Here is a 27651-nt window from a genome sequence, read left to right as displayed (position 1 = left end):
CGGAGCCCGCCCGCCCTACTCCTCTTGCTCCTCCCACTCACCGCCCCCTCCCACCACACACGCTCCTCCCTCTCCCCCGTCTCTTCTCCTGTCCGTTCGCGCCAGTCAGAGCGAGGGAAGGAGGGGGCGGAGCGTCGCGTCTTGACCTGCGCAGTAGAGACTTTCTCTCCCTCCCTCCCCCCGCCCTCCGCGGGCACGCAGGCCCTCACGCACTCCCTCAGGCCGCCGCCATCGCAGGCTCCTCAGCGAGCGCCTCAGGTTTCCTGCTCGGTGACGGAGGGCCATGAGCGGCAGCGGCGGCTCCTGACGGCGGCGCCGCTGAGCCCGCCTCGCTCGCTCGCTCCTCCTCCTCCCTTCGCGCCGAGGATGCTGAAGATGAAGCTGCCGGTGAAGCAGCAGCAGCAGCAACGGCAGACGATGAGCCACCAGGAGGCGGACGACGGCGGCGGCGAGGGAGCGGCGGTTGGCGGCCTGGCCTGCCACCCGCGCCGAAGCGGCTCCTCAGGGGCGGCGGCTTCCCCGGGCCCCGGAGGCCCGCCTCTGCGGTGCCTCTGCGGCTGCTCGGCCGGCGGCGCCCGCGAGGCGGTCTACGAGTGGTTCGGCCTGGCGCTGGGCTCCTCTCAGCGGCTGGAGTTCGCCGTGGGGCTGCTGGACCTGCTCAACCCGCTCGAGCTGCGCTTCCTGGGCTCTTGCCTGGAGGAGCTGGCCCGAAAGGACTACCACTGTCTGAGGGACTCCGAGGCCAAGGCCAACGGGGGAGACGCCGCCCCGGCGGCCACCGGCAACCCCGCCGCCGCCCAGGCGCAACAGCCGCCGCAACCCCTCACGCCGACGCCGCCTTCCCCCCCGGGCGCCGCTGGAGCCGCAGCTTCCCCGCCTCCGGCCGCTCCTGCCCCGCCGCCGGGGGGCAGCGACTTCCGCGACCCGGCCGTGCGCTCCAAGCTCATCGTGTACTTGGCGCTGCTGGGCTCCGAGAACCGAGAGGCGGCCAGCCGGCTGCACCGGCTGCTGCCTTGCGTGGACGCCATCCTGCAGAGCTGCCGGCCCGGCGGCGAGGAAGAGGAGGAAGCGGCGGCGGGGAGAGGCGAGGAAAAGGCGTCGTCGGAAGAGGGCCTGGGTCTGGTGGCCCAGGAGGAGCTGCTGCTGCTCTTCACCATGGCATCCCTGCACCCCGCTTTCTCCTTCCACCAGAGGGTCACCCTCCGGGAGCACCTGGAGCGGCTGCGGAGGGCCCTTTGCCGCGACGGCGCGGAGGACGCGGGCGGGCTCACCTGCCGCGGCGGTCGGGTAAGGGCGCCGCTTTGAACGCGCGGAGCGAAAAAGAAAGAGGGAGAAACACACGTCTTTCGCATAGCCCTCCCCCGCCTTTTGCTAATCCCCCCTCCCACGCGTCATGAATGGAGTCTTCCCGAGCCGCCCCCCACCCGGTGCTCTCGCCTGCTGCACAGGCGGCCGGAAGAACTTCTCCTTGTGACATAACAGTGTCTCGAGTTAGGGGATGAGCTGTTAGAGGCCCTCCACGCTCCATCCCTTCCTCAAAGTGGCCCTTTAGTGGCGGAGGAGGAATCTGGTGGGCGGGGGGGGGAGAGCTCAGTCCGTGGGGGTGAGCTGCAGTGTGTCTGTCTGCTGCAATAGGTCCTCTTGTCCTTAGCAGGATGAGCTGACCCAGTTTATCCCTCTGCTCCTGGAAGTAAGGGAGTTTCCCATTGCCTCACCGCTGCTTTTCCACAAAATGTTTTTGGTACAAGCTGCCGCGGATGTGTGTTGCGCAGAAAAGCAGGATATGGGGGGGAGGTTAAGTTTAAATAAAGGTTGCCAGATATGTGACCATGCAACTGGTACGTGCAACGGCTGTGGTTTAGACCTGCTGGCACAGAATTAGAAGAGCATGAAAATCAGAGAAAACAGAAGGGAAGTGGAATTGGGGAGGTACCCTCATGTTTGAAATGGACTTCTCAGGCAGAATCAAAGGTTAAATTGTGGGGTTCCTCAAGGTTCAGTTTTATCCCCCATACTGTTCAACATCTACATGAAACTGCTGAGTTGGGTTGGGTCATCCAGAGTTTTGGAGTGCGCGATCAGCAATCTACTGATGACACACAACTCTACTGCACCTTTACATCTCCTTTACTGTGGATATGATGGACTGGTGTCTTGCCTCAGTAATGGACTGGATGAGAGCCATTGCTGAATCTTAATCCAGATAAGACTGAGGCACTGTTAGTGGTTTCCTAGGCCAGATGGATGGAAGGTTGCCTGCTTTTCATTGGGTTACAGTCCCACCAAAGGAGCGAGTACACAGGATCTGTTAGGCTTAGGTAGTCTCAGTCCCGTGGAGTTCCTTCCATCAGCTTTGACTGGTGGCCCAACTGTGTCCCTGTCTGGACAGGGATAGCCTCACTTCTGTTGTCTATGCTCTAGTAACCTCTAGATTAGATTACTGCAATGCGTTGTATGTGGGGCTGCCTCTTTAGGTGGTTTGGAAACTTCAGCTGTTGCAGAATTATGTGGCCAATTTGCTCACCAGGGTAAGACTGAGCATACAATTCCAATCCTGGCCCAGCTGCGCTGGCTGCCAGTTAGTTTCTGAGCCCAATGCAGAGTGCTGGTTTTGAACTATAAAGCCTTAAATGGCGCAGGACCGCAGTATCTCAAGGACTACCTCTCATATGAACCAACCTAGACTCTGCAATCATCATCTTGAGGCCCTTCCATGAGGGGTCCGGATGGTAGCAAGATTTCTGTGTTAGCTTCCTGCTTGTGGAATGCTTTCCCCATGTACACTCACCTAGCACCTTTGTTACATATTTTTAGGAGCCAGGCAAAAATATTCCTCTTCTCCCAGGCCTTTGGCTAATTAAACAATCTATGGCCTTTTAAACTTAGTGAGAGGTGCTTTGCTTTGTTATGTCAGTTGGTGAATGTGGTTTGGAGAAATAGCCTAATAGGCCAAATTGGACCCCTAGCTAGAGGTTTCTTGCTCCAACTATAGGACTTGGTTTAAAATTTTGAAATGACTGCTCCAATTTAAAATAACTTATCTGATAATGCAACATGCATTTAGAAAAGGAACAGATTTTTAATTACAGGCCCTAAGTTGCATATATAATGCATTTTGCACTATTTTTCACATGCATGTTGTTTCCTGTTATCTTTCTACTGTCATACTTTTATATCACTAAATGTAATCAGATTTATATTTAATAGTTATTTCTTTTCCTCAATTTAGAACTTTTCTCATAACTGCATGGCAAGGAATGAGAGCGGTTTACTTGAACAAAGGGCAGCACTTCACGATAAACATATGGTAGCCTCCCACAGACCACAACAAGAAGGTATGTAGATCAAAATCTCATATTTTGAGTAGCTAAATTATTAGCAAAGTTTTCTCCCCATTTTATGTCTTTTGCTCTCAGGTAGTGGTGAAGTGGAAATGTTTCCACTGTTATGTTGTTCCACTAAAAACATCCCATTTTTGGAAATATGTAGCTTTTGAAATATCAATTGGTATAATAAAAAATGAATCAAAGTCAAATTGGGCAATTGTAATTGAATATCAATCAAAGGTAAAAACCAATTTACAATTAACTTTTTCAAAAGACTATTCCTTAGAAACATATTTATGTGCACAGCTCTTCAGGTATGCTAAAATGAGTGTATTTTCTGTGTCTTCCATTTTTTTCTTAAATTTCTACTATGGGCAATGAGTGTTAATAAGTTGCCATGTGTTTAAATATTTATAAACCAATCACAATTTCCACCTAAAGCTTTGAATTTGTTTGATTATAACATTTAAGGCACACTGTGGTGTAACATTTAAGCCAGTGTGGCGTAGTGGTTAAGAGCGATAGACTCGCAATCTGGGGAACCAGGTTTGCGTCTCCGCTCCTCCACATGCAGCTGCTGGGTGAACTTGGGCCAGTCACACTTCTTTGAAGTCTCTCAGCCCCACTCACCTCACAGAGTGTTTGTTGTGGGGGAGGAAAGGAAAGGAGAATGTTAGCCGCTTTGAGACTCCTTTGGGTAGTGATAAAGCGGGATATCAAATCCAAACTCTCACTGAGTATGCCTCCATTGATTCATTTTTTTCTGATAAAATACTTTAATTTGACTGCTTTTGTATATTTGCTTATGTTATATAAATCAAACAGATATGCTACATCACGTCTCTGGCAGTGGAAAATAAAAAGAATCATCTCCCTGCCCCCCCCCAACTTTCATTGGTAGTTCGAGTTGATGAAATTCACAAACTAGGAATATCCATTTTTGCTATTGCAAAGCTTTTTAATAGGAGCTAATTAAGATAGCTCTTAAGTACAGTTAATGGATTAGAAATTGCTGGGAGGTAGCAGAGGAGGGACAGAACCCTTTGGCGGCATCCCACTACATTTCTATACTGGGTGTAGAAAAGAGGGCTTTCCTCCTAGTAGTCCAGTTTATATATGGGCTGCATGCAGAGGATGGAAAAAGAACTCAGCCCCTTTTCTACTGGCCTTAAGACTTGCCTGTCTGGAATTCCTTATTTCCTGTTGCTACTAGACTAGTGTTTAAACACAAAGTGGGATAAGTGTGCACGTATTTTAAAAATAAATAAATGTAGTTGCATTCACATCTGTTTAAGTTAAAAGGAACTATGGTTAAAAAGTCTGACTTTTTCTTGTCTTGGGACTAAGCCTGTGGTGTTGCAGTAAGTGGGGAAGATTGCAATGCTACAAAATACTGGATGGCTGGATTTGGTTTTAAAGGTTCATTGCCCCTTTTGCAGTGCAGTCCAGCCAAGTATATTACAATTTTACTTTTTAAAGTTGTGTTTATGTTTCGAACTGTGTTTTATATTTTACACTGTTTGAGGTTTTAAAATATTAGGTGGTTTATAGCTGTTTATAAATAAATAAATAGTGTCCACACGTGGTGGTAACTACCTTGCTTCTGTTCTGTCCTCTTCTCCTTGCTGTTCTTCATTTCATAATGAGTAAGGGGAATTGAGAGCTGTTACATTTGATAAAAGATGTCCCAGTCAATGTCTTCATTGTGTAGGAGGACAGAAGTAGTTGTCTAAAATTGTGGAATTGTTCTTTTTACACTAATTCTCCAGAAATACCGGGAACTTCTTCAAGGTTATTGAGAGATAACTCATGATTTAATTCTAGCTTGCTGATTTCTTGGGTTGCTGAGCTGTAATACAGTTTGAAGTCAAACAGTGAATTAGTTCAAATAGGCCTTTAACAATTCATTTTGGCTGATATTGCTGTGTAGCCTATGCAGATATAGTTGGGTCAGCATACACTGGGCAACAGAGGACTAGCCCCCATTGCACAGTGGTACTGATGGGTAGTAAATTGAAGACTTTGAAAAACCATATAGTTAGAAAGAAGCAGTGATGTGCTGTTTCCAAATATATTAATTCCAGGTCCAGCCTTCTAGTGTTTTAGCAACCTGGGCAAGTACCTAATACAGAGAGGTTAAATCATGAAAAGTACTTGTGAACTGTTGAACATTTTTACATTTCCAGTTTGTGTTTTTCAGCTGTTCATATTGAAAAGATAATGCTGAAAGGAGTACCAAGGAAAAGAGCTGACAAACATCTGGAGTATACTTTCAAAGTAAGTGATCAATCTGTGGGCTACAAATACTTGCACTGATTGCAGTTCAGAGTTATTTAGGTATAAAATAATGAGATTTTGCTATTGTATTTCATTACAATGTTTGTGCACTGCCTTAAGAAGCTTGATTGAAGGGTGGTCTAAAAATATGAGAATACATTAGAAAAGGGTTAAAACGTCAGATGGATGTTCTTGCTTAATCAAGCAACACTTACCTATGCATAGATTCACAGAGTTTTTTATGGCAGCTTGTTGTATGAGTATTGTAATTCTTTATGAAAACACTGTTGCCTTGTTATATTAAAACAGAAATGCTTACAGTCAAATTGAATGTGTAGCTTGAAATGGGCTAATTTGGGCACCGTAATATATTTTAGTATATATGAAGTTGATATTTCCCAACCTAAAATTCTAATTTGGATAAAAAGATTATCTATCCTCTATTAGTCAAACCATTTGGAGGATAGAGAAATCATGAATCAAGTACTATATATAAAGAGTATTTGATACATGTCCAGTGAACTTACTGTAGTATGTCAGGGCAGTGGTTTAGAGGTTAGATATTACACCAAATGAAATCAGTTTTGGGATGAGATTCATACTTGTATCTGTCTTATTATCATGTTTGGGAATGCTAGAATACCTTCTGTTTCTAAAAGTGGCTTCCCCAACAGGCTGATTGAACTTAGTCTGGACGGCACCAGGATGGGAAAGGCTACATTGATTACATGGAACATTGGTATCAAATCTGTCATGGTACCCTGTAAAAGCAATGTGTGGCTATATAATTATATTTTCTTTTTCATCAGGTAATCTGGTCTGATCATTCTATATCCTGTGTAACAAAAACACATCAAGATTTACAGGAATTTCTACTAAAAGTACGTATTTGAAAGGGATTGTATTATATTCAAAGGTACAAAGCTAGCTTGAGATTTATGTATTTGATCTTCAAAGTAGAACTGAAAAGCTACTATTTTACCAGTGACTTTAAAACACCCACCCACACAGTGAACATGTTCAGATGTTATATGCAAATTGAGTTTGTGCTTATTACAGAATGATGACAGTTTAAATTGGTTAGGAAGCAACAATTTCAAGTTGTTAGCTGCAAGTAACTTATCGAGTAGGGACTGCTTGTTTCAGCAATAGCTACATACATACATATCTATATCAATTCTGTCTAATATTAGAGTCAATTTGGTGGGACCATTTGTGGTCCTCTATCTCTGTAATCTCTACATCTAAAGTGGCAGATGTCAGATTAGCTAAACTGCCACTTCCATGGCCAAGCAAGGAAAATTTCCAGGCAGGTTGCTCCCGTGTCCTAAACCTCCAGAGCTTTAGAGAGTTTGTCTCCAGGAGGACATATCTATATAACAGTGCTTTAGGATTTGTAGGAAGGGATTGTAGTATTGGGAATCGGAGGGCATAGGAATGTTATAGGAGAGAGGAGCTCAGTATTGGGAATGTAGGGTGGAAGTGGGTCTTTCTATGATGCAGGGATCACAGTCCTTGTGAGAGCTCTTTTCACGTCTGAACTAGGGACAGCAAGATGGTGATTGCTACAAAGTGTCGATTGACTTACAATCATCACTGCAGTATGGCTGACTTGTATTAAGACATGAGATCTGATGTTCTCTTAAAAGAACCTATCATTTCTATACTATCATTTGAAATAATGTATTAAGTCAAGTGTAATTTAAAAATTAATATGTTGTTGATGGTCAGTTTATAGTTGGGGGAAGTATAATGGTGGCTGTTAAGAAGAAAAAATAGCAAAATGTTTTCTGGCATCTTCAACATGTTAAAGCTGTTTATGGTTATTCTATTGTAAAATACGTAGAATTTTAGCCCAGACACTGAAAGGAGTTTATTTGTCCTCAACTGCTTGGGAACATCTAAATACTAGATACTGAAAGATTTTACAAGTTGGCTTCCAAATTATTTATCCCGTTTGCCATGAAACCTGTGGATACCAAAGTAAAATTGACTACTGCAAAATAGGCACAATGTAATAGCTTTTTTCATGCCTGGAAGAAGTTGTAGTTCTAATTAGAGAAGGGATTAAGCCTTAATTAACATTAACCTGCTTTTATTTCTAGTCTGAAGGGACTGGTTGTGTTTTAAAAAAACAACACCAAAAATTGCGTTAATCAATGGTCTGTCTATTATTGGGAGGGGGAAGTTCGGGTGTACAGCTGTGTAGAGATGGGGGGGGGGCACATTGTATAAGTGGGAATCCTTGTGCAGATGGGATGCTTGCTTAGTGCTGCATTGGATATAAGCCACTGCTGATAGAGTGTAAAAGGAGCTGTTGCCGCCTTATGATGATTTGCATGACTACTTTGATACAAATTGCTGTTATCGGCCAATAATTAACATTATCCCTCTCACCAGCTTCCAAAGGAACTTTCTTCTGAAGCATTTGACAATACTATTTTAGGAGCATTAAATCAAGGGTTCCAGAAGCAAGAAGAAAGGCGACACCTAGACTTTGAACCCATGATAAGGTAATAGTTTGAGGAAATTAATATGGTGTTTATTAATTTTGATGTGGTGCTCTCACCTTCCATATTATGCATGTGGTTAATCTTTTTAAACTAGAGATTCACAGAGGAAGACACCTTATACCAAATCAGAACATTAATATATTTAGCTCAGTATTGTTTACACCGAATGGCAGTGGCGCTCCAGGTTTTTAGTCGAGAATCTTTACCATGCCAGGAAATGGAGGAATGGAGGTGCCAGAAATTGAATCTGGGACACTTTGCATGCAAAACATGTGCTGTATCACTGAGCTTCACTCCTTTCCCTTAATCTGCACCTATGGAACTATAGTTCTGCAACTTCAGAATCCGAAAAACAAGGCATTGCTGAGTCTGCATAGCTGTAATTAAACTGCATATTCAAACTGGTGTCCCCAGAATCCTAAGAATGCCGAGTTTGTTACTTTTGTAGAAGGAGGAAGGAAGGAGAGCATAACTTTTCCATTCCTCACTTGGAGAGAACATTTGTGTTCCTGCATCTTTGGAATATCCTCTCCAAAGAATTTTGTTTTGCCTCTTCTGACTTTTTTTTGAAAGAGCGCTAAAAATGTTTATATCCTGTTAGGCCTTTGACCTATTCTAAAGGCTGGCTTTTAGGGTTCTGAATTGCATTTTTTACTTCATTGATTTTGATTTTAAGCTGCCCTGGGAGGTCTGGCCCTTAAAGGCAGAACAGAACAATAAATTTGTAGCGTGCCAATATGAATGAAATCCAATTCTATTAGTTCTTAAATGCATTGCTGACCATAAGACATGGGCCCATAGAGTACAGGACCTATGCAAGTGTTGCATCCAACACATAAGATATGGACATGAGAATTACTATGCATTTTACTGAGCCACCAATCTTGTTTCTGACTTTTTAAGTAGTTCTTACCTTCTTGCTTTATCATTTTATCCTGTTGGGCAGGAGAGGCATGGCTAGTAACTGGGTATGAGCCTTACTTCCTATCACACATAAGACCTTAGCAACGCAAACTGGCCAGGTTGCATAGGTACATAATCTGTCTTGTACCAGACACCTGAAATAAACTTTACCTGTCCATTGTGTGTACATGTCATGCCAAACTTGACTTTGTCACAACGTAATGTGTAATGCAATTCTTCCTCTGGGTCAAGAGTTAGTGTTTTAACATAAGCCTAGAAATTCACTTCCATCTGCACCCCTACCCAAAATAGGATATGAATTAGAAATGGGTAGAATCGTATTCTTAAATTTGGTTTTTAAATCACAAATCTTAACTGAGAAAAGCAAGGGAGCAATCAGAATAATATATGTCCTCTCAGCCCCTCATTTTTTGTGTGGGGGGGGGCTAGATCACATTCCAATTCTGGTTGTTTGGTTTGGGTTTAAATAAAAGCTAAGTTGAATGAATGAAAAAGTAATATATAGGTTAAGGTAACCTTGATTGGATTGTTTACTTACTATTTATTTATTTATTTATTTATTTATAGGCAGCTGTTTTCAACAACATCTCAAGCTTTTCTGCAGAATCAAAGAGTAAACAGCTTCTTTCAATCTCTGTCCTCTGAGTCTTTGCACGTGCACAGTAAGAAATTTCTAAACACACTTCTGATTGATTTACAGATTAATACAAAGTGTTTGTATCAGATAATCTTACACACTTATATTTAAGATACAGTTACATTGACTTCAGTAGGATTAATAGATGTTACTGAGACAGTGTGCGGTCTCAGACTGGTGTATCAAGATTTGATAATAGCCACTAAATTTTGAATGCTACAGTCTGTCCGTACCCTGGCCCTTTTAACTTTTGAGGTCCAGACATTCACTCTATAGAAAGCTATAAACTCCCCTAAGCCTTTAAACATTGTAAAACTGATGTCATCTGATTCTAGGCTCCAGAAATGCCATCATGTGCTTTATCAACATAGTCGACTGATCCTATCTATTGTGTTCTTAGAATTTCTTGCTAGAGTTCTGGCTTTCAGATAATAACCCTTGGAAAACACTATTTCCAAGTATGTTGAAAACTGTATAGCTTTTGTACAGTGGACTTCTCATTTAAGGCAGCCAGCTGTAAGGGTTCAGAAGAACAAAAGAATGCTAGCCTTTAAACAGGTTCATTGTTGCATTTTTAATTTAAAATCTTAAGTGGATGTACTGCTGCTGGGTGATGCATTTACAAGAATTTGGTATTATTATTATTATTATTAAGTTGCTTTTTTGCCAGTACAACCCAACGCGACTTAAAACAAATAACACACATTATAACCATCACAGAAAAATCTAAAAGACATTTTGTGTATTGAAAGGGCAGAATTAAAACATCCCACTCAATAAAGGAAGCCACAGATAGTTAAAAGCCAAAGGGTTGGTAGAAAAGAACTGTTTTTGCGTGGTACCTCACAATATGTAATGATGGCACCAGGCAAACCTCCCAGGGGAGCCACTCCTGAAAAGGCCATTCTCAGGTTGCCATCCTCTTGACCACTTGTGGAGGGAGCTCATGGAGAAGGGCCTTTGTATGTTATTTAGCATGCTCTTTGGAGTATAGATCCATCCCCCCAAAAAATGAATGTATGGTTGACATAAGTTATCTAATGATATACTGTATCTTGAAAGCTGGCCAGTAAAAAAGAAGATATGAAATTAAATGAAGACTGAAAACCGATGGCGTAAGCAGAGTCATCCTGTCAGGTCCTTAACAGTTTTAGAGATTAGCATATTAAGAACAGATAACCAGCTAAAATTATCAACTTACTGTTTTACAATAAAATTAACTTGCTGCAGTATTGGCAGACAAGGACTTCTAAACCAAGAGGAGGAGAGTGTATGTGTGAGAGGCTTTGGAATGTATATAGTTCTGCTTTTAAATACATAATTTTATCCCTCACACCAAACCAGTACAGGAGTTCTCTAAATGCTCCTAATGTTAGATTGGTTAAGCTGCCATGGAATCTTGAAGCAATTTAATGCAAGTAGCTGCAAGGTATACTCCCCATAACTTCAAATTTTCTACAGCCCGTTGTAAAACTAGGTAGCTGTTAAAATTAACCTTTTGAGTAATACCTTTTGAAGTTGTTCAATGATGCTTACCTTCCAGATAATCTCCAATCTTCTCTGAAGACATCTAAGCTACCGGAACATTTCAAGGAGGACAGCTCAGAAGCTTCAAGTCAGGAGGAAGGTAAGCATGCAGTTCATAATGAACTTGCAGTTCATTATCCTGCCCCCCCTTACCCCTACTGTAGTAGTATTTTTGCTCTTGTGTGAAAATGCAGAGGGCCAAGGATGAAATTTTATTATTTCAGCCACTCTGGTTAATTAAAATTAACTTGATCAATAATGTTTTTACTATTCTTTCCTATCCAGAAATGATACAGCACACAGTGATTCACAAGAAACATAATGGGAAATGTCCTATTACGAAGTAGGTCCTTGTTATTTTCTCACTTAAACTAATCCATTTGATGCTTGGTTTTTTTGAGGGGAGAAATATCTGTCATACTGTTGTTAAGAAATTGCTAGGGAACCTCTTGTGGCAAATTGTAAATCTTATGTTTAGTATTAGGAAAATTTTGCTACGGTACAGTTTTCTTTCTAGATATAATTCAAGGAAACAGCTTCTGTGAAGTCAAAGGCTAAATCATGTACCATGGGAAGGGAGACAAACCAGTTAAGCCAAACCCAACCCACCCCCTTTTTTTTATTCACTGCTGCCACCAAGTGGATATCTTTATTTTCCCTTACTGTCTTCCACAGAGAAGTCCTTAAAAGTTTTGGACTTTAATTCAACCAGCCTACTCCCAATACTGGATAGAGTGGCAAACCATTTGGTTGTGGGGTAAATAACAAGGTTTCAGATGAAGTTTTTCAAAAACAAACTATACTTTCACTTAAGATTTTAGTAAGCCATGGACAAAAAAAACCATATATTTACAGTTTGAGTAAGTAACAAAAATATATGCATCCAGCTTATACCTGTTCTGGGTTGTTTCCCTAACTAAGCTTTAATAGTTTGAATCCTTTAATTCAGTTCTGGGCCGTATTGTTCTCTTCTTCATATTCCTTTTTGCTGCAGTGCTCAACTTTCCACAATTCCAGCTTTCATTCAGTCACTAACTGCCCTATTTTCTAGCATGACTCTGTAGACCATCTCTCTAGACCAGACATGTCCAACCAGTCAACTCTGATTGACAGGTAGCTCCCCTGGTGATCCCTGTCGATCGCGGGATTAAAAAAACTCTGGAATGAATGTTTCTTTCCCCTCGCTCTGTCCCTCCGTCGTGTCAAGCAGGCGTATTTTTGCAGTTTCTATTTGTGATGGTGGATACTATGATTGCCTTTATCACTGCCTGCTCTTGTTAGCTGTGGCGCGTTTGAGTTGAGTTACTGATGTTAATTCTTCTTCAAATGGCTCTGTGAAGAAATAAGACTGTCTGCTGTTTTGTGCTGGGACTTTTGTAAAATGGTTTCTTTTTCTTTTCACTTGTGCAATGGAGGTCAACTGTTCATAGGAAAGTTAAACGTATAAGAAGATGTTTTGCTCAGCAAGTTGTCTGCAGGAGAGTCAGAAGTTTAAGAGGGGATTTCAAGGAAGCCAGAGAAGATTCCCAGTTTGTTTATGTAATGATTTGTATTAAGGTTTTCAATGGTGCAATACAATATAAAAAGAAAAACATACAAAATAAGACAACAAATAGCAGGCAGAGGGTTAAGTATCTCAGTTTTAAAAAGCTCAGACATACCAGTGCTAAGGGAGGTGAAATCAGTGAATTAACAAATGCAGTTGCTGTTTTGTCCCAAGCGTGCAGATTAGTGTCTGTCTACATAAATCCAGTCTCTGAAATTCAGTAAAAAGATCTAGCCCTGTGGGTTGTGCATGGGTGGACATTTTCCTGGATGAATTGAAATGTTAGAGGTACTTTCAGTGACATAAACTCTCGTATTTCTTATAACAGCACAGTTAATACTAAATGTTCTTCACTGGATGGCTTCAACATAAATTCTGAGCATAACGGTGTGGCAGACTGGAGAAGAAAAGGCTGTGCTGTTCAGCAGCATCCAGAGCATTGCACATTACTTGATCAGGTATTTATTTGATGTGTCTTAAAAGCACATTTTTCTTAAGTGGCAGCAGAACCCCATTGAATTCACGTGTTTTATTTTTAATAAAACCTCTCTGGAGTGACAGTTAGTGCTGGTGATGAATTACACCACTTTTCACAAGAGACCTCTTACACCCCCCCCCCACCCATAGGCTGAGTGACAGGTGCCAGCAGTAGCATTTCAAAGGGATGGAAGGAGTAAAGCAGTGGGTAGGGTAGGGCAAGCTACAGAGAGCAGAAACATGCCCCAGAGGTTTTTGCATAATTTGCAAGGTTCATGGAAGGGAACATGACAGTTCATAAATACCATGTGTGCATTTTTTTAAAAAACAACTTAGGTAGTGCTCTTCTTCATCTGTGGGTGAAAAGCAAAAAAAGCTGAAACCACTATCTATAGTCTTCTGCTTTTGAATTGAATTGTGCCACTCCCTGTGTCACTTTAAGATGAGTGTTAGACAGTTAGATCATCTGCATCCCATCTTCCAAGCAAGATACTTCCCAGAAGCCACCAGTTGACTCGCCACAATTTTAAGCAGTGAAAGCCTTGTACGTCATTCCCATTTTTAAGCAATGGAAATGCTTCATGTTTAAGCTTAGATAGGACTTTCAAAGAGGAAATCATATGCAAATATTTATTTGACTCAGTTAAGACAGAGAGGTTCCTCGAGTGTGCTGGAACACATGCAGAGCATAAGCATAGAAAATTGTGAGAACTTGTACATCTCATTCCAAATGACGAGCTGTTGCGTGGGAGGAAAATAACTTTGTGTCAACGTTGTTCCTTTGGTCTAAGTGCACTTGTAGCATTTGTCGGTCTCTGAAGTGGGAGGCTTTTGATCTGCTATTTCGTTCTCCCAGTATACAGGGGAGAAGAGAATTTTGCCTGTAATGAGCAAGAAGAAAGGAAAACTTCAACCAGAAAAGTAAGTACTACACATTAAAAAGAAACAGAATATTGCTTATGCATTTATCAAAATATAGCCGTTAAGTATAGCATTCAAATTTATTGGCTTCTGTTAGAGGAAAGCTGGTCTTTTTCAGAATTTGCTATGAGGTTTTTTGATTTGTTTACTATGAGTGGTAAACAGTACAAACCGTGTTTGTTTGGAGAGAAACAGATCACGATCACTGGTTCACACACATTTAGCCAAGTTTATGGTGTGTTTCTTCCAACTCCAGGCAAGGTAGAATAAAGTAGTAGCAACTGAGCAGCATGCAATAGCATGATGTTCATTCACAGTACGTCATTGATTGCTTCTTAGGTCACATCCACACCATATATTTAAAGCACATTTGTACCACTTCAACAGTCATGGTTTACCCCAAAGAATCCTGGGGATTGTAATACATCCCTCTCAACTGCTTCCCACTTCTTCAACAAACTACAGTGCCTAAGATTCTTTGTGTATGGTGTGGATGTGACCTTACAGTGGCTTACCATGATATGCACACCAGGTCTTTCATGCAGATGTTGACTTACTATCTAATAGCCTAATCAGAGGTTTGCCTAGACATACAAAATACAATTTGCTAATATAATGCAATGTGCTAACATATATTAATATATGCATGTGTACCAGTAACTAGGGTCATGTTAAACCAAAAGTTTAAAAACTTCTGAGTTTTGTATAGCACAATCCATATCCTTGTATAATTTTGAAGTTGAATTGAAAATACTAACCTCGAGGTCCTATGAGAGACTTCATGACCACTTATTTGGAAAAATGAACTATGTTTGTATTCTCACACAGAGATAAAGTAAAGAGAACTGACACCAGGTTTACCATCAGAACTAGCTGTATGAGAGTCGCCGATGCTCACCTCCACCCAGGAACAGTAAAAGGTAGGAAATGTGGTTGGAGACTTTTAAAGTTCATTAGAGAAGCTTCTCTGTCAGCTATAGGCAGGGCCAGGGACAAAAGCTGGTGGAGCAGTGGATGTGGCTCTTACCTTTGTACAGTAGACTACATTCCAGAGGTTTCTATACACGCCTATCTCTCGATCCATGAAATCAAGCAACAGCATCACAGTTAAAGGAGTACACTCGGAAGAGTGCAGAGCATGGACCTTGAGGGTTGTGACCTGGGAGAGGGAATGGCCTAAGGAGAGTCTCAAGTGCTAGACACAGGCCTTGAGGGTCATGATTTGCTACTGGGCCTGAGGCTCCCCACTCAAGTCTTAAATTGTTTGATTTATACATTAATCCATTTATGCATACTGCATACGGATGATTGTATGGCAAGATGAGCTGATAGGGCAGGAAAATATTAAGATTCTCTTAAAATTGCCAAAAGTCTTCTTCATGGTCTTTCCCATTGTTAGTTCTGTGTATGGATACTGCACTTACACAGAGTCAATTCTGTAATCATTCTAGAACTTTAACTAGGCTTGTGCCCCACTGCTTGAGAGGACATCTTATACCGTCTATGGAACTTGAAGGGCAAAATGAGTGCTCCCAGTTCTCTGGTCCCTGCAAATGCTCTTTTCAACTGTTCTTCACTTTTATTAAATTAGAGAAGCTTTTCCCCTTTATTCTAGCTAAGAGATAGAACTCATTTTTCTTTCAATCTGTGATTTAATCTAGTTGTCCTGCGTGTCTATGGCACAGCTGGGAGTGTGGTGTTCAAAAGGTGCTGTGGCTATCAAGGTGTTAGTAGAGAGTACCCATTCTGGATGGGAACCACCAGTGCTTTGGTTTGTGTCAGTGAATGGGTTATGGTAGGCTGTTCCCTACGCTAACAGATAAAAATGATCCTGACATGGTCACTCTTCCACTTGAGATACTGCCGTGGGGAAATGGCTGCAAGTACTGTCAAGGGACTGTGTTTCATCTCTCCCCCATCCCCAACCCAAGTCACCTGACTCCAAGGTGATACTTGAATACAAGGCACCTGTGTAAGGTCTAGATGAAGATCTGAAATGGCAAACTGCTTCTTTTGATTCTCTTAATGAGTCCCAAAAGCAGGCATCCCCAAACTCGGCCCTCCAGATGATTTGGGACTACAACTCCCATCATCCCTATCTAACAGGACCAATGGTCAGGGATGATGGGAATTGTCCCAAAACATCTGGTGGGCCGAGTTTAGGGATGCCTGCCCAAAAGGATAATATGGCCATGTCGAGCTACTACATTGATCCTCCTCTACCAGCTTTCTCTTCCTCCAATCTAATTGAGTAGATTCGCTGACAAGACTTGGTTCCTAGTCTGTAGTCTTAGTGTCCTCTGGGCAGAAATTGATTTCTGCCCCAGTAATTGTTTCATCAAAGCCCAGCCTTCCAGAACTGATCCTGGATAAAATCTGCTGCATCTCCTTAGAACACACACTCCTGGATGCAGTGTTGCATCAAATGTTCAGGTCATGCAGTCCTCCTTGTGCATAGTGTTTCTGTTTAGACAGATGTTCTTGAAGATTGCCTTCACTTTCGTATTTTGTCCTACCATTGAGACCATAAATCCCTAGAGCACAGAAAAAAATGAAGTCACACTTGCTTGAGAAGCCAACCATCTTACTTTCCCACATATAAAACTGTTGGTGCTTCAAAACCCTAAATGGTAGCCATATATTGGTACCATAGCGCGATCTACAACTGGAACCAGTACTTATGCATGCTGCTTTCAACTCTGCACTGAGAATTAAATATTTGGTACCACAAGCCTTTCTGATGTGGAGCCAGCATACTCTGTGAGATTCACTTGTTACAAGCATGCACTTGTTACAATTAACCATTTCCTTCCTTTCACACTTAAATCACTAAGAAATATCTGTAGCAGAGGAGCTATGGAATATTCTTTTTAATTTTTCCAAAACTAAGAGTACGGATCTAGTTTGAACGTTCATTAATGATTTGGGGTCTGGATAGCCCTTTTCTTCTCAAGTGACTAGATAGGTATGGGGAAAGCACTTCTATGTTTTCTCTTTATTGAGTATCTACATGAAATTATTGATCTTACTGACATTCAGGAATCTGAAATTCTGCTGAGCCAGTTGGAACAGTTGCCTCAGTGGCATCCTGGAGCAAAAGGAAGATCAGTCTTGATAATGCACTCAAAAAACAAGCAATAAAACTCCACATGATACAGCAGTTCCATCATCTTCATCTCTGATTCTATTCAATGGAATAGGTTCCGCCATAGTGGCCACTTCCTTGGTCCCAACAGCTCCAGATTTTCAGTGACAACATTTTTACCATATTTGGCACTAATACATTCTTCTCCAATGCCAAAACCTCTGGATGGAGCAGGGCACATATTTTTTTCCTAGTGACAATTTTATATCTGCTAGTCTGCCTAGTAAACTCTGCATCCTCTGTATCTGTATGCAATCTGACTTAGCCCTTGCCTTTCAAAAAAGATCTCCAACTTAAATTTGCCGCAGGTTTTGATTGGTTAACTTTTCTGTTTGCAGGAAAGTCTTGCATATCTGTGAATCACTCTGGTCTTCCCCCTTTTGTAAGAGTCATAGCTCTGGAAGGATATCTGTTTTATTTGTTACGTCACTCTTAAGATGTCTGTGATTCCAACCAACCTCCAATTCTCTTGATGGCTAGCTACCAAGTAATAGATTCTGCCTAGACTTGGGCATTATAGTATTTGGAGAATGGCTATATTTCGTGTGTGTGTGTGTGTTGGATAGAAATACCTCTTTAATGCCGCTGCATACTTGCAAAAGCTGATGTAGCATTTGGCAGAGCATGTTTTTCATAGCCTGTTTTTGGACCTAAAGCCACCTGCATCCTCTTACAGGGGTCAGCAAGCCAGATGTGTTCTTCAGGTTACCATAGGTACAGCTTAAGACACATGCATATGATAAGGTCCTCTAAAGAGGAGGAAACGTAAGTGTTGGCAACCTGGCCTAAAGTTCTAGAATATTCCCAGAGTTGGCCCTGCATTGGTGCAGAACCCTGCTTGGAACTGCCCAGATAATTACTAAAACAATGGCAATCCCATTTATAGATAGGACAGGATGTATCGTGGGAATGCTCAGGATTATTATTATTATTACTATTTATTTTGCAAAGTTGAATTGGTCATGTATTTCTTCCAAAATTACATGAGCTAGAATTCAAATAATTGAACACCAGCCCTCTGTTGCTTACTTTTGAATCAGAGGACTTTGAGCAGCACTTGTACATGTGGGGAGATTAACTGTTCAAAGAGAGGAAGTAAAAAGCTCCCACTGTTCATGCCCATGGCCATTATGTCTAAAGTAGCTCTTTGAAATTCAGCCGTAGATTCTGGTATATCATGGCAGTGGCATTGTGCAGTTGTGTAAAGGTTCTTGTCTTTTACTATTGGATAACAAACAAAAGATCCTTACTATGGACTTGACTTCAGGGAGCTATTGACTAGGTAGCAGGTGAACGTTGCAGAAAATGGCAAGTTAATATGCATATTAATTAATTCACCATGTCTAGTGGTAACCTTTGCTGAAATGAAATCTCTTCTAGATTCAAATTTAGACATTACAATGGGACATGACACATGTGGAGAAACCTCTTCAGAGAGTTACAGTTCTCCTTCTAGTCCACGGCATGATGGAAGGGAAAGCTTTGAAAGTGAAGACGAAAAAGACAGAGGTTGTATATCTGTACTTTTAAAATAATAAGAGTATATATATAATTCCTTTAGTGTGCTTCTCCTTTCATTTGGATTGGTGTGCCTAGGTCAAGGACACCAGAAATAGCCTTATCAACTCCACTGATAACTAGGTATTACCGTATTTTTCGCTCTATAACACGCACCTGACCATAACACGCACATCGTTTTTAGAGGAGGAAAACAAGGGGGGGAAATTCTGAATGAAACAGTGGATGTATCATTTTTGTGCTTCATGCTGTGGCCACAGACATGTGATCTGATGGTGAATTTGGGGTGACCCAATGCAAAAATCCTGAGAATCCATGTAGATCCATGCTTTGTAACCACGTTTTTGCACCATTGCAGCCCCAGGCAACAGTGGGTGCGTGATTTTTTTGGTGCAGGCTGTAGCCATGGACATGCTGTGTGATCTGATGGTGAATTTGGGGTGACGCAATGCAAAGATCCTGTGGATCCATGCTTTGTAACCACATTTTAAGTGGGGAGGGAAGGAAAAACACAGAAGGGACAAGGAACACAAGAGGGGTGTGCAGAGAAGCAGCTGGCTAAGAATGCAGGAGAGGGGTTTAACGAGTTAGGGAGGAAAGGAAGGCAAAAGTTTCCACCCACCCACCCAAGCCAGCCAGCTCTCTCTCTCTCTCTCCCACTCTCCCACTCTCCCACCTGCATGTTTTCCGGGAGCACGGAGAGGAATTAGAAGGAAGGACGCTCTTCTTTCCCCTCTGCTTGCCTGGAGGGGAGGGGCTTTCCCTGCTCTTTGTTCCGTTTCAGCAAACACAGCAACGAAACAGAGGAGGGTGGGCAGTAAGACCCTGAGGCAGAATGCAGGAAAGCAGCAGCTTCCTTTTTTCAGGTTTCCCTTCTCCGAGACGCGTGATTTGATTTTTGCCTGATTTTTGCCTCCACTCGCGCCAGTTGGCTCCAGGGACCACACATTCGCTCAATAACACGCACAGACATTTCCCCTTCCTTTTTAGGAGAAAAAAATCTGTGTGTTATAGAGAGAACAATACAGTGTATTCTACATTCTAACTGAAGTTTTAAAATCTGGATTCCTCTGCACAGAGGGGGACAGCCTTCCTCTTAGATCTTTTCTCCCTCCCTTTGGGAGCACTTGTCTAACTAAACCATAAATGTATTTGTGAAAACTGCAGGACATACTTGCAAAGGTTCAGAACATCATACCACAATGTAACCTGCACCTAATCTTGTGAAATAACTTCTTTTTCATACCTCTGTGACTATGTTCAGAGTTTAAATGGCTTTAAATGCCTCTTCTGAACCCATGGATGAAGAGGTGACTATTCTGCACATCCATTCTATCTGCCTCATATACTAACAAATCTCTACTCTCGATTAGTGTCATCGACAACTCTTGCTTTATATTGGTCATTAAAAATAGACTTAATTTAAGCAGAATCATAGAGTTGGAAGTGGCCCCAAGGGCCATCTAGTCCAAACCCCTGCAATGCAGTAATCTTTGCCTGTATGTATTGTGGGTTCCTGAGAGAAAAGGCTTGAAAAGAAATATAGGCTTAGTCAGAGCTGGGCTTCAAGCTTTACTCAAGTCCCACAAAATCTGAATTGCCTTATCTGTTCTTGAATTGATGTAATTTTCCAAACTTGCATATTATGTATTATAACCTTAAATATATAATTTGCTTTTCAAAATCACTTAAACTCACTGACTTTATTTTCAGTCATTTAAAATGCTTTTACATAACTACTTTCCCACTTTAGTAATGTAACTGAGAAAATAATGTATTTAATAGAATTGTAGAGTTGGAATGGACCCTGCAGATCATTTAGTCCAATACCCTGCTATTCAGGAATACACAGCTGTCCCATATAGGGATCAAACCTGCAACCTTGGCATTATCAGCACCATGCTCTAACCAACATGTATTTCCTGGGTTGTATTCAGTATAGTGCTAAGTACCTCATTGTGTGAGCGGAACAACTTCCCTTGTACAACAGGACTTCTCCTTCTTCTATGTGCCCCCTAAATCTGTTCTGGACAGATTTTGGGGTGGTGTGATGGAGGATAGGAATAAACCATTAAACAAGAGGAAGTCATTCTGCTCATGCAGTTATTTAGCTGAATACCACTTGATGTGTCTATTCAAGATACTGAAATTTTATTTACAAATGCCATGACTGTTTCACAGATAAAAGGACTACCCACTTCTCATTAACATAAACTAAATAAGAGATAATACTTTCACAGTGCAGTTGAATAATTGTGAGCAGAAGTGCCTTACCAGGCAAGCGTATTTTTAAAGATGCTCAAATGATGACATAATATGCCATATGGTGATTTTTGTAGCTTTCAATTGTGGTACAAAGTTGGATGCTTCCTGTGAGCAAGAAATGGGAAACTGAAAAAATAGCAAGGAGCAATCATCACTATAAATGGCAACTTTAATCTACCTGTCTGTCTCTCCCCCCCCCCCCATATTATTGTATTATTCTTCCTTTTAAAGCTATTTGAAGTGGCTAGGTCTGGAAAATATTGCTTATAGAACCCTTAATGTTTAAGTGCTTAATTATACCCTGTTTCCCCGCAGACACAGATAGCAATTCTGAAGATTCTGGGAACCCAAATGTGATGAGATTTGCTGGTTACGGTGCTACGGACCTCAATAAGTCACCTGCACAGATTTCGGTGAGATCAGACAATGGAAATATCGTAGAGGATCCTTTGAATCCACAGTTTCAGCACATTTCCTTTATACCTGCTCTGCACTACGTGGTGCACAATGGTGCACAGAAGCCTGAAACTGTAGTCCCACCACCCATATCTGCTGATGGGAAAACTTTGGGAATGGTGGTCACAAATGCAGCTCCTGTTGGAATGGGCTCCGCTGGTGAATCTGAGAAACACGTTGAACTTCTGTCTTCGCCTTTGTCTACCACTTTCCTCCCGCCCGCAGTCCAGTCTGGTAGCCCTGCATTGCATCTGGCAATACACAGAATGAAGATACCTTCGCCGCAGGCGCCGTCTGAAAATTGTGCAGTTAGTGGACCACAGCAACAAACTGGAAACTTAAGTATTGGATCACCAAACACTGCCTTTATCCCAGTCCACAACCCAGGTAACTTCCACGGGCCCACAGTTCCTACTACAGACCCAATCTCAAAACCTTCATCCCATGTGATGGGCTTAAATCAAATGGTGCCTCATGTTGAGGGGAACGCAGGAGTGATCCCTCAACCTCCCAGTCTAAAAGTAGTTGTTCCTGCAGCTGGCCTCTCCACAGCACTTCCACCAGCTCCGTTTCCTGTTCCAGTGACTCTTCATGCTACCAGTGTGTTGCCCAATCAGAGTACGACTGTGCTGAACACTGTGGCATCAACACCACCGCCACCTCCATCATCTGGTCTGTGCGCTAGTCAGGTCCAGCCTACTGTTCCTCCTGCAATTCCTACCCACACACCAGGTCCTGCACCCAGTCCGAGCCCTGCTTTAACCCACAGCACCGCCCAGAGTGACAGCACATCCTACATTAGCGCTGTTGGGAACACTAACGCCAGTGGGAATCTCTTGTCTCCACCACAGTTGGGGTCTGGGCCTTGCGGGCCGTGTGGGTCTTGTGGTCGCAGATGCAGCTGTGGGACCAACGGAAGTCTTCAGATTAACAGTTACATTTATACCAATCCTCTTCACGGACAGTTCTACCGAGTTCCATCTTTCATCCCTCTGCCATCACTTTGCAGTGGTAGCTACCTCAACCAACCGCATCAAACCAATGGAGCACAGATTCCTTTTTTCGTGCCTCGGGCCTCATATGCAAACGGGCATCTGATGCATGACCCCGTAATGGGGAGCCAAACCAACTACGGTATGCAGCAAATGGCAGGCTATGGGAGGTTGTTCCCTGTGTACCAAGCTTCAAATGTAGTTGCCAATACTAATGGATCAGGGCCCAAGAAGAATGGGAATGTGTCCTGTTATAATTGTGGTGTTAGTGGGCACTATGCACAGGACTGTAAGCAGTCATCTTTGGAGGCCAGTCAACAAGGTAATCCTAACTCCCAACACGGTTGCTTCTGAATTCACTTATCTTCTATTCTTGACCCTGCTGCTCCCATCCTGCTATCTGTGGGTTGTATGACACTTTGTGTGCGTGTGTGTGTGTGCGTGTGCATGCATGATTGTCAGTAATGTCATCTAAGAGCCTGTAATTGGGCCCAAATAAGTTACTTTTGTCATAATGGCATTCACAGATAACCAAGCAAAAAACTGGGTCACACGGCACCAGTAAGGGAATAGCAAGTGAAACTCGCAGTGCACCTCCCTGGTTTATTAGATTTTTGCACTGCTAAAATGTGACTCTGTATCTCTTTACTAGCACATCCCAAAGCAGTTAGAAAACAAAACATGGTTTTTAAAGTTGGTAATTTACACATGCTTTAGATGTTATGAACTTAAAACCAACCACTCACTTACCCCTATGCATAACTAAAAAAAACAAATCTCCCTCTCCCTGTTAATGTGACTGATTAGACATTTCAAAATGTGTGGATAAACCATTAAAATGTAGGGTGCCATCTGTTTTATAGCAGTATTCTTTTTAATATTTGTAACTGTAATTTATCCATTTCCACCCCTTGGGGTTTTTTGTGTTGTTGTTTTTTTGGTGTGTGTGTGTTTATATCTGGTAAAACTTGAACAGAGAAGACCAGTTTGGTAGGCTGAAGCTATGTGTTCTAGAGTAGTCCCATTGAAATAGGTGGAATTGCTCTACAGTTGTTAAGTCCAGTATACTGTATGCTTGCTTGCTTGTTTGGAAGAAACTGTCTTAAGACTTTCCTTTTATCTAAAATCTGTCTTCTAGGCAGGTTATATAGATGTAGCTTCCATTTGAATGGAAGAATAGGATTTGAGGAAGGATATGTTCATTTGGGGGTTTTGTAGGTTTTCTTATAACTTTATTATTAAGTGTAAGCAGTGACTTAGTAAGTTCTTTTTCCTGTTCTAGGCACTTACAGATTGAGATATGCACCTCCCCCACCCCCTTCTAATGATACGTTGGATTCTGCTGACTGAAACCAAGTAAACATTGCCTACATACCAAAATGAAGGTTGGGAAGTCTGGGGAGTTCTTTGGATTTGAGAGATTCCTTGTGTGTGTTTATTATTATTATTTTTTCCTTTTGCATTTTTTCATTGCTCGTGAATGTCTGTTGTAATACAAAGGAAGAAAGCGGTTTTGCTCCTGGTCTGACTTGCATAAAGCATGTTGCTATCTCGGCCAATCAATCAAAAGAGTATTTGAATGAATAGACTTTTGCACTGAAGATATGCAATGTTTACTGCATTTTTTTTTTTTAAGAAAAGGTCATTTAACCTCTGACTACACTGGTTGAACAGCCATACGGTTGAAAGGGGTAATTGGAGCATGCTCTCACAAGCCACCTTCCCCTTGCCCTCATTTTCTCATGCTGCTATTGTTCTTTCCCACCTTTTGCTGGGTCATTATCTCTCCGTGGGACTGGATTGATGTTCAGCCGTTTATTTCTGGCCCGTAACACTAGTAAATTCCTATGCTTTTGATCTGATGGGGGCATTGCTTGCTTTTTTTTTGAGAGTTTGGAAATTCACAATAGTACATGTGCAAAAACGGACAAAAATAAAGAGCTTATATGTGCCTAAAAGACACAAATAAAACATAGGATGGGGAAGGCTTAAAGCTGTGTGTGGACCTTTAACTGATTTCTGAAATAGAAATACATTGAACAATTTTACTTCTGTTGTAGTATTTTTTTTTAAAGCCTGTTGGTTCAAATTGTGTAACTGGTATGAATGCCTTAGTTTGTGTGTCTGCATTTGTAATGACAGTTGGCAGCAAATCCCTTTATTAAACATATACACTACATTGTTTATACAAAAATGACTTGATTTTTAACATCTTCCCCTTTAGACTGTTACAGTGTTGTGTTAGAATGTAACTGGTTTATTTCAATCTGGTCAAAAATCTATGTATTCTACAGAACCGTCGGGTATTTGTATACTAGAACCAGTCTACCAAATAGCAATGTCACTTTCTTATGACAATTTTACCACTGTGTGATCACGATATAATGTGAAAGGCTCTGATGAGTATAAAGATTGATCATGTTATATCACAAAGTTTAACACTGCTGTATTTTATTTCTAAAAGCCAAGATGTACTAAATTGCTTCCAGATAATATTTGATTTCTTAAGTGCACTGAGTTTTATCTGGAAGAAAGCTTTTGACTGTTGAAATCAACACTGAACTACCATCCTTTGTGTACCCATAGGTATCACAATTCATAGAAGAAATGTAGATTTTGCTTTAAAAAAAGAAGATATGCAGCAGTTGGGAAGCAGTCAAAACAGTTTTCATTTCATTTCTAATTGCTAAACAAGAAACTTGAAGAAGCTTGATTTACTACATTTCTTCATAGATAGCATTTATATTTATAGCACCAATATATTTTGAAAGTGAGGGAGTAAAGGGGTAGATGAGAGCTTTAATTTAAAAAAGAAAATTAGCATAGGAAATTATCTCCGTTATAAAAAGTACTTTTATTTGCTCTGGGTATGTTGGACCATATTAAAATGAAATAATTGCTTTTGAGTTTAGTGAGGGTGTTGAAAGCACCAGTGGACTTCATTCTCAATTATCTGCCAGTTTACTTTATGGAACTTTATGATTTCAGATACTGTACTGTAAATGGGAGGTATGTTGCCTTCTCTTTATTTGTATGTTTACCATATACTTTGATATTTGAAATGTTATGTATGGGAAAGCTCACTTATATTTCTAGAACAAATTGGATTTTATGCAGCATCTTTCCTTGAATTAACAGCAATAAAAAGAGAAAAAAATCATGTTTGAAAATACTGTACTTTTATTCAAGGCAATGAATTGTCTTACCCATATCCTACATTGAAGTTTAGAGAGTTGATTGTTTTAGCAGGCTCCAAAGATCTTAAGCTTGAATAGAAGTTACACACTTAACTGATAGAAGCCGGGTACAGATCACTGCATAACTCAAAGCTGGTTCAAATCGGACTGAGATGCTGGAAAAATATATTGTGGCTCACTGTTCAAAGGGCTAAGTTACACTTACAGGTTGCAATTATTGATGCGTTAGTTACTTAGGACTTACTTCCACACTATTCCTAGTAATAGTTATTTTCTCACATTTTCTTATTATCCACTCCAGTTACGCATTAATTGATAATTTAATCACTGCTGTGGTAATAAAGTCATACAGTATACCTTAACCACAGGTGGCTGGGAGTTGCATTTTTTAAAATAAATGTTTGATATTGTTATGTTTTTAGATACTGTGTAAGCCACACAGCGTGGCTGGGTTTCCCCAGCCAGATGGGTGGGGTATAAATAATGATGTTGTTGTTAAAGCAGCTTAGGAGTATCCAAACAGCAATAGCTACTGTACCTTACACTCTAAAGTAAGTGGAAAGTACCTGAGCTGCCAAAAAGGCACAAAGGCATGATTTCAGCTACAAAGCTGGCCCTGCTGGAAAGTTACTGAGTGCAATAGCTCTTCATGTCATTCTGCTTGCACTTATCACATTGCTAAACTACTGAAAATTTTGCATAGTGAAAACCTTTTGGTCTAACCAATCTACTCAGATGATTAACATTGTGGGACCACCACTAAACAGTAACTTGAGTAACCTACCATGTGGCTGGCTGTATGAATTGGGCCCAAATCAATGAATAGTTGTTGCATGTCCTAGACAGGGAATAAATGCCTCATTTCATGTTTGAGTGCAAAAATTGCTCCCACGCAAATCAATAAGTGAGGTAGTTGTTAATGATGAATTCACTGTCCTGCAGCTTCATGAATAAGTGATCTGGTGCAGCATACTGGTTAAGAGCATGAGCTGTGGCTTGGAATTCCATGGTTTACATTGGTGGTAAAATCACTAGTTGGTTTAAGCCAAGCCCTGATCTTGCAACTTGAAACACTCATATGTAATTGTTGTTGTTAACATCTGTCTGTCTCGAGAGACAAGTGTGCCTCCAGGGGTGAAATCAAACCACTGCATTAGCTGCACCGAAGTGATCTCAGGGTGCAATCCTGGGCAGTGTGTATGGAGACACTGGGCTAGCCAGACAACAAGACCCCCTCCCCTCTTAGCCTTGCTGATGTAATCCAAAGGAAAGCAGAGCAATATGTTTGACACCAGCTTGGCTGCAGGAGTTGCCAGAAGGAGGCACCATCCAGCCATCGTCAGGACTCCACTTCAGATTTGTGTGAGGTTAATTCCTTAGCTTTTCCTTCTCCCGAAGATATCCCACAAGGCAGCAGAAGTTTAGAATGAGTGTTTTCCTTCTGGATGAGCTCCCTTCCCAGGTTGACGAGCCCCATCTGCCCCTCACTTCCCTCTACAGCACGTGCAGAAATATAGTGGTCAATATGGTGAGGTCAGTATGGGACGTGGGTGGCGCTGTGGGTTAAGCTACAGAGCCTAGGGTTTGCTGATCAGAAGGTTGGCAGTTCGAATCCCCGTGACGGGGTGAGCTCCCGTTGCTCGGTCCCTGCTCCTGCCAACCCAGCAGTTTGAAAGCATGTCAAAGTGCAAGTAGATAAATAGGCACCGCTCCGGTGGGGAGGTAAATGGCGTTTCCGTGTGCTGCTTTGGTTCGCCAGAAAGCGCCTTAGTCATGCTGGCCACATGAACCAGAAGCTGTACGCCGGCTCCCTCGGCCAATAAAGCAAGATGAGCGCCGCAACCCCAGAGTCGTCTGCGACTGGACCTAACGGTCAGGAGTCACTTTACCTTTTTATGGTGAGGATACTAGCCAGCAAACACATTTGTGG

At 41.8% G+C, this 27651-nt stretch overlaps 1 protein-coding gene across 1 annotated transcript; it reads left to right on the top strand.

The window, feature by feature from the left end:
- The first annotated feature begins 133 nt into the window (after window positions 1-133).
- Window positions 134-25684, top strand: ZCCHC2 (zinc finger CCHC-type containing 2). Its single transcript, XM_083519073.1, has 14 exons — window positions 134-1287; window positions 3230-3335; window positions 5527-5603; window positions 6413-6484; window positions 8004-8116; window positions 9608-9702; window positions 11221-11304; window positions 11490-11547; window positions 13079-13208; window positions 14084-14148; window positions 14977-15068; window positions 18674-18802; window positions 21392-22846; window positions 23807-25684. Exons 1-14 carry the CDS (start codon window positions 367-369, stop codon window positions 23872-23874), a joined length of 3465 nt encoding a protein of 1154 aa, XP_083375199.1. The 5' UTR covers window positions 134-366; the 3' UTR covers window positions 23875-25684.
- Window positions 25685-27651: the final 1967 nt, after the last annotated feature.

Source organism: Podarcis liolepis (genome assembly GCF_965112155.1).
Source record: "Podarcis liolepis genome assembly, chromosome: 8".
Lineage (NCBI taxonomy): Eukaryota > Metazoa > Chordata > Lepidosauria > Squamata > Lacertidae > Podarcis > Podarcis liolepis.
The sequence above is the reverse complement of the archived record's forward strand: the minus strand, read 5'-3'. Positions and strand labels throughout refer to the sequence as shown.

Excerpts from the sequence above, each read along its gene's own strand:
- ZCCHC2 (XM_083519073.1), top strand. The coding sequence starts at position 367 with ATGCTGAAGATGAAGCTGCCGGTGAAGCAGCAGCAGCAGCAACGGCAG. Across the intron at positions 5,604-6,412 it reads ATCTGGAGTATACTTTCAAA|GTAATCTGGTCTGATCATTC; the intron begins GTAAGTGATCAA and ends CTTTTTCATCAG. Across the intron at positions 22,847-23,806 it reads TTTGGAGGCCAGTCAACAAG|GCACTTACAGATTGAGATAT; the intron begins GTAATCCTAACT and ends TTCCTGTTCTAG.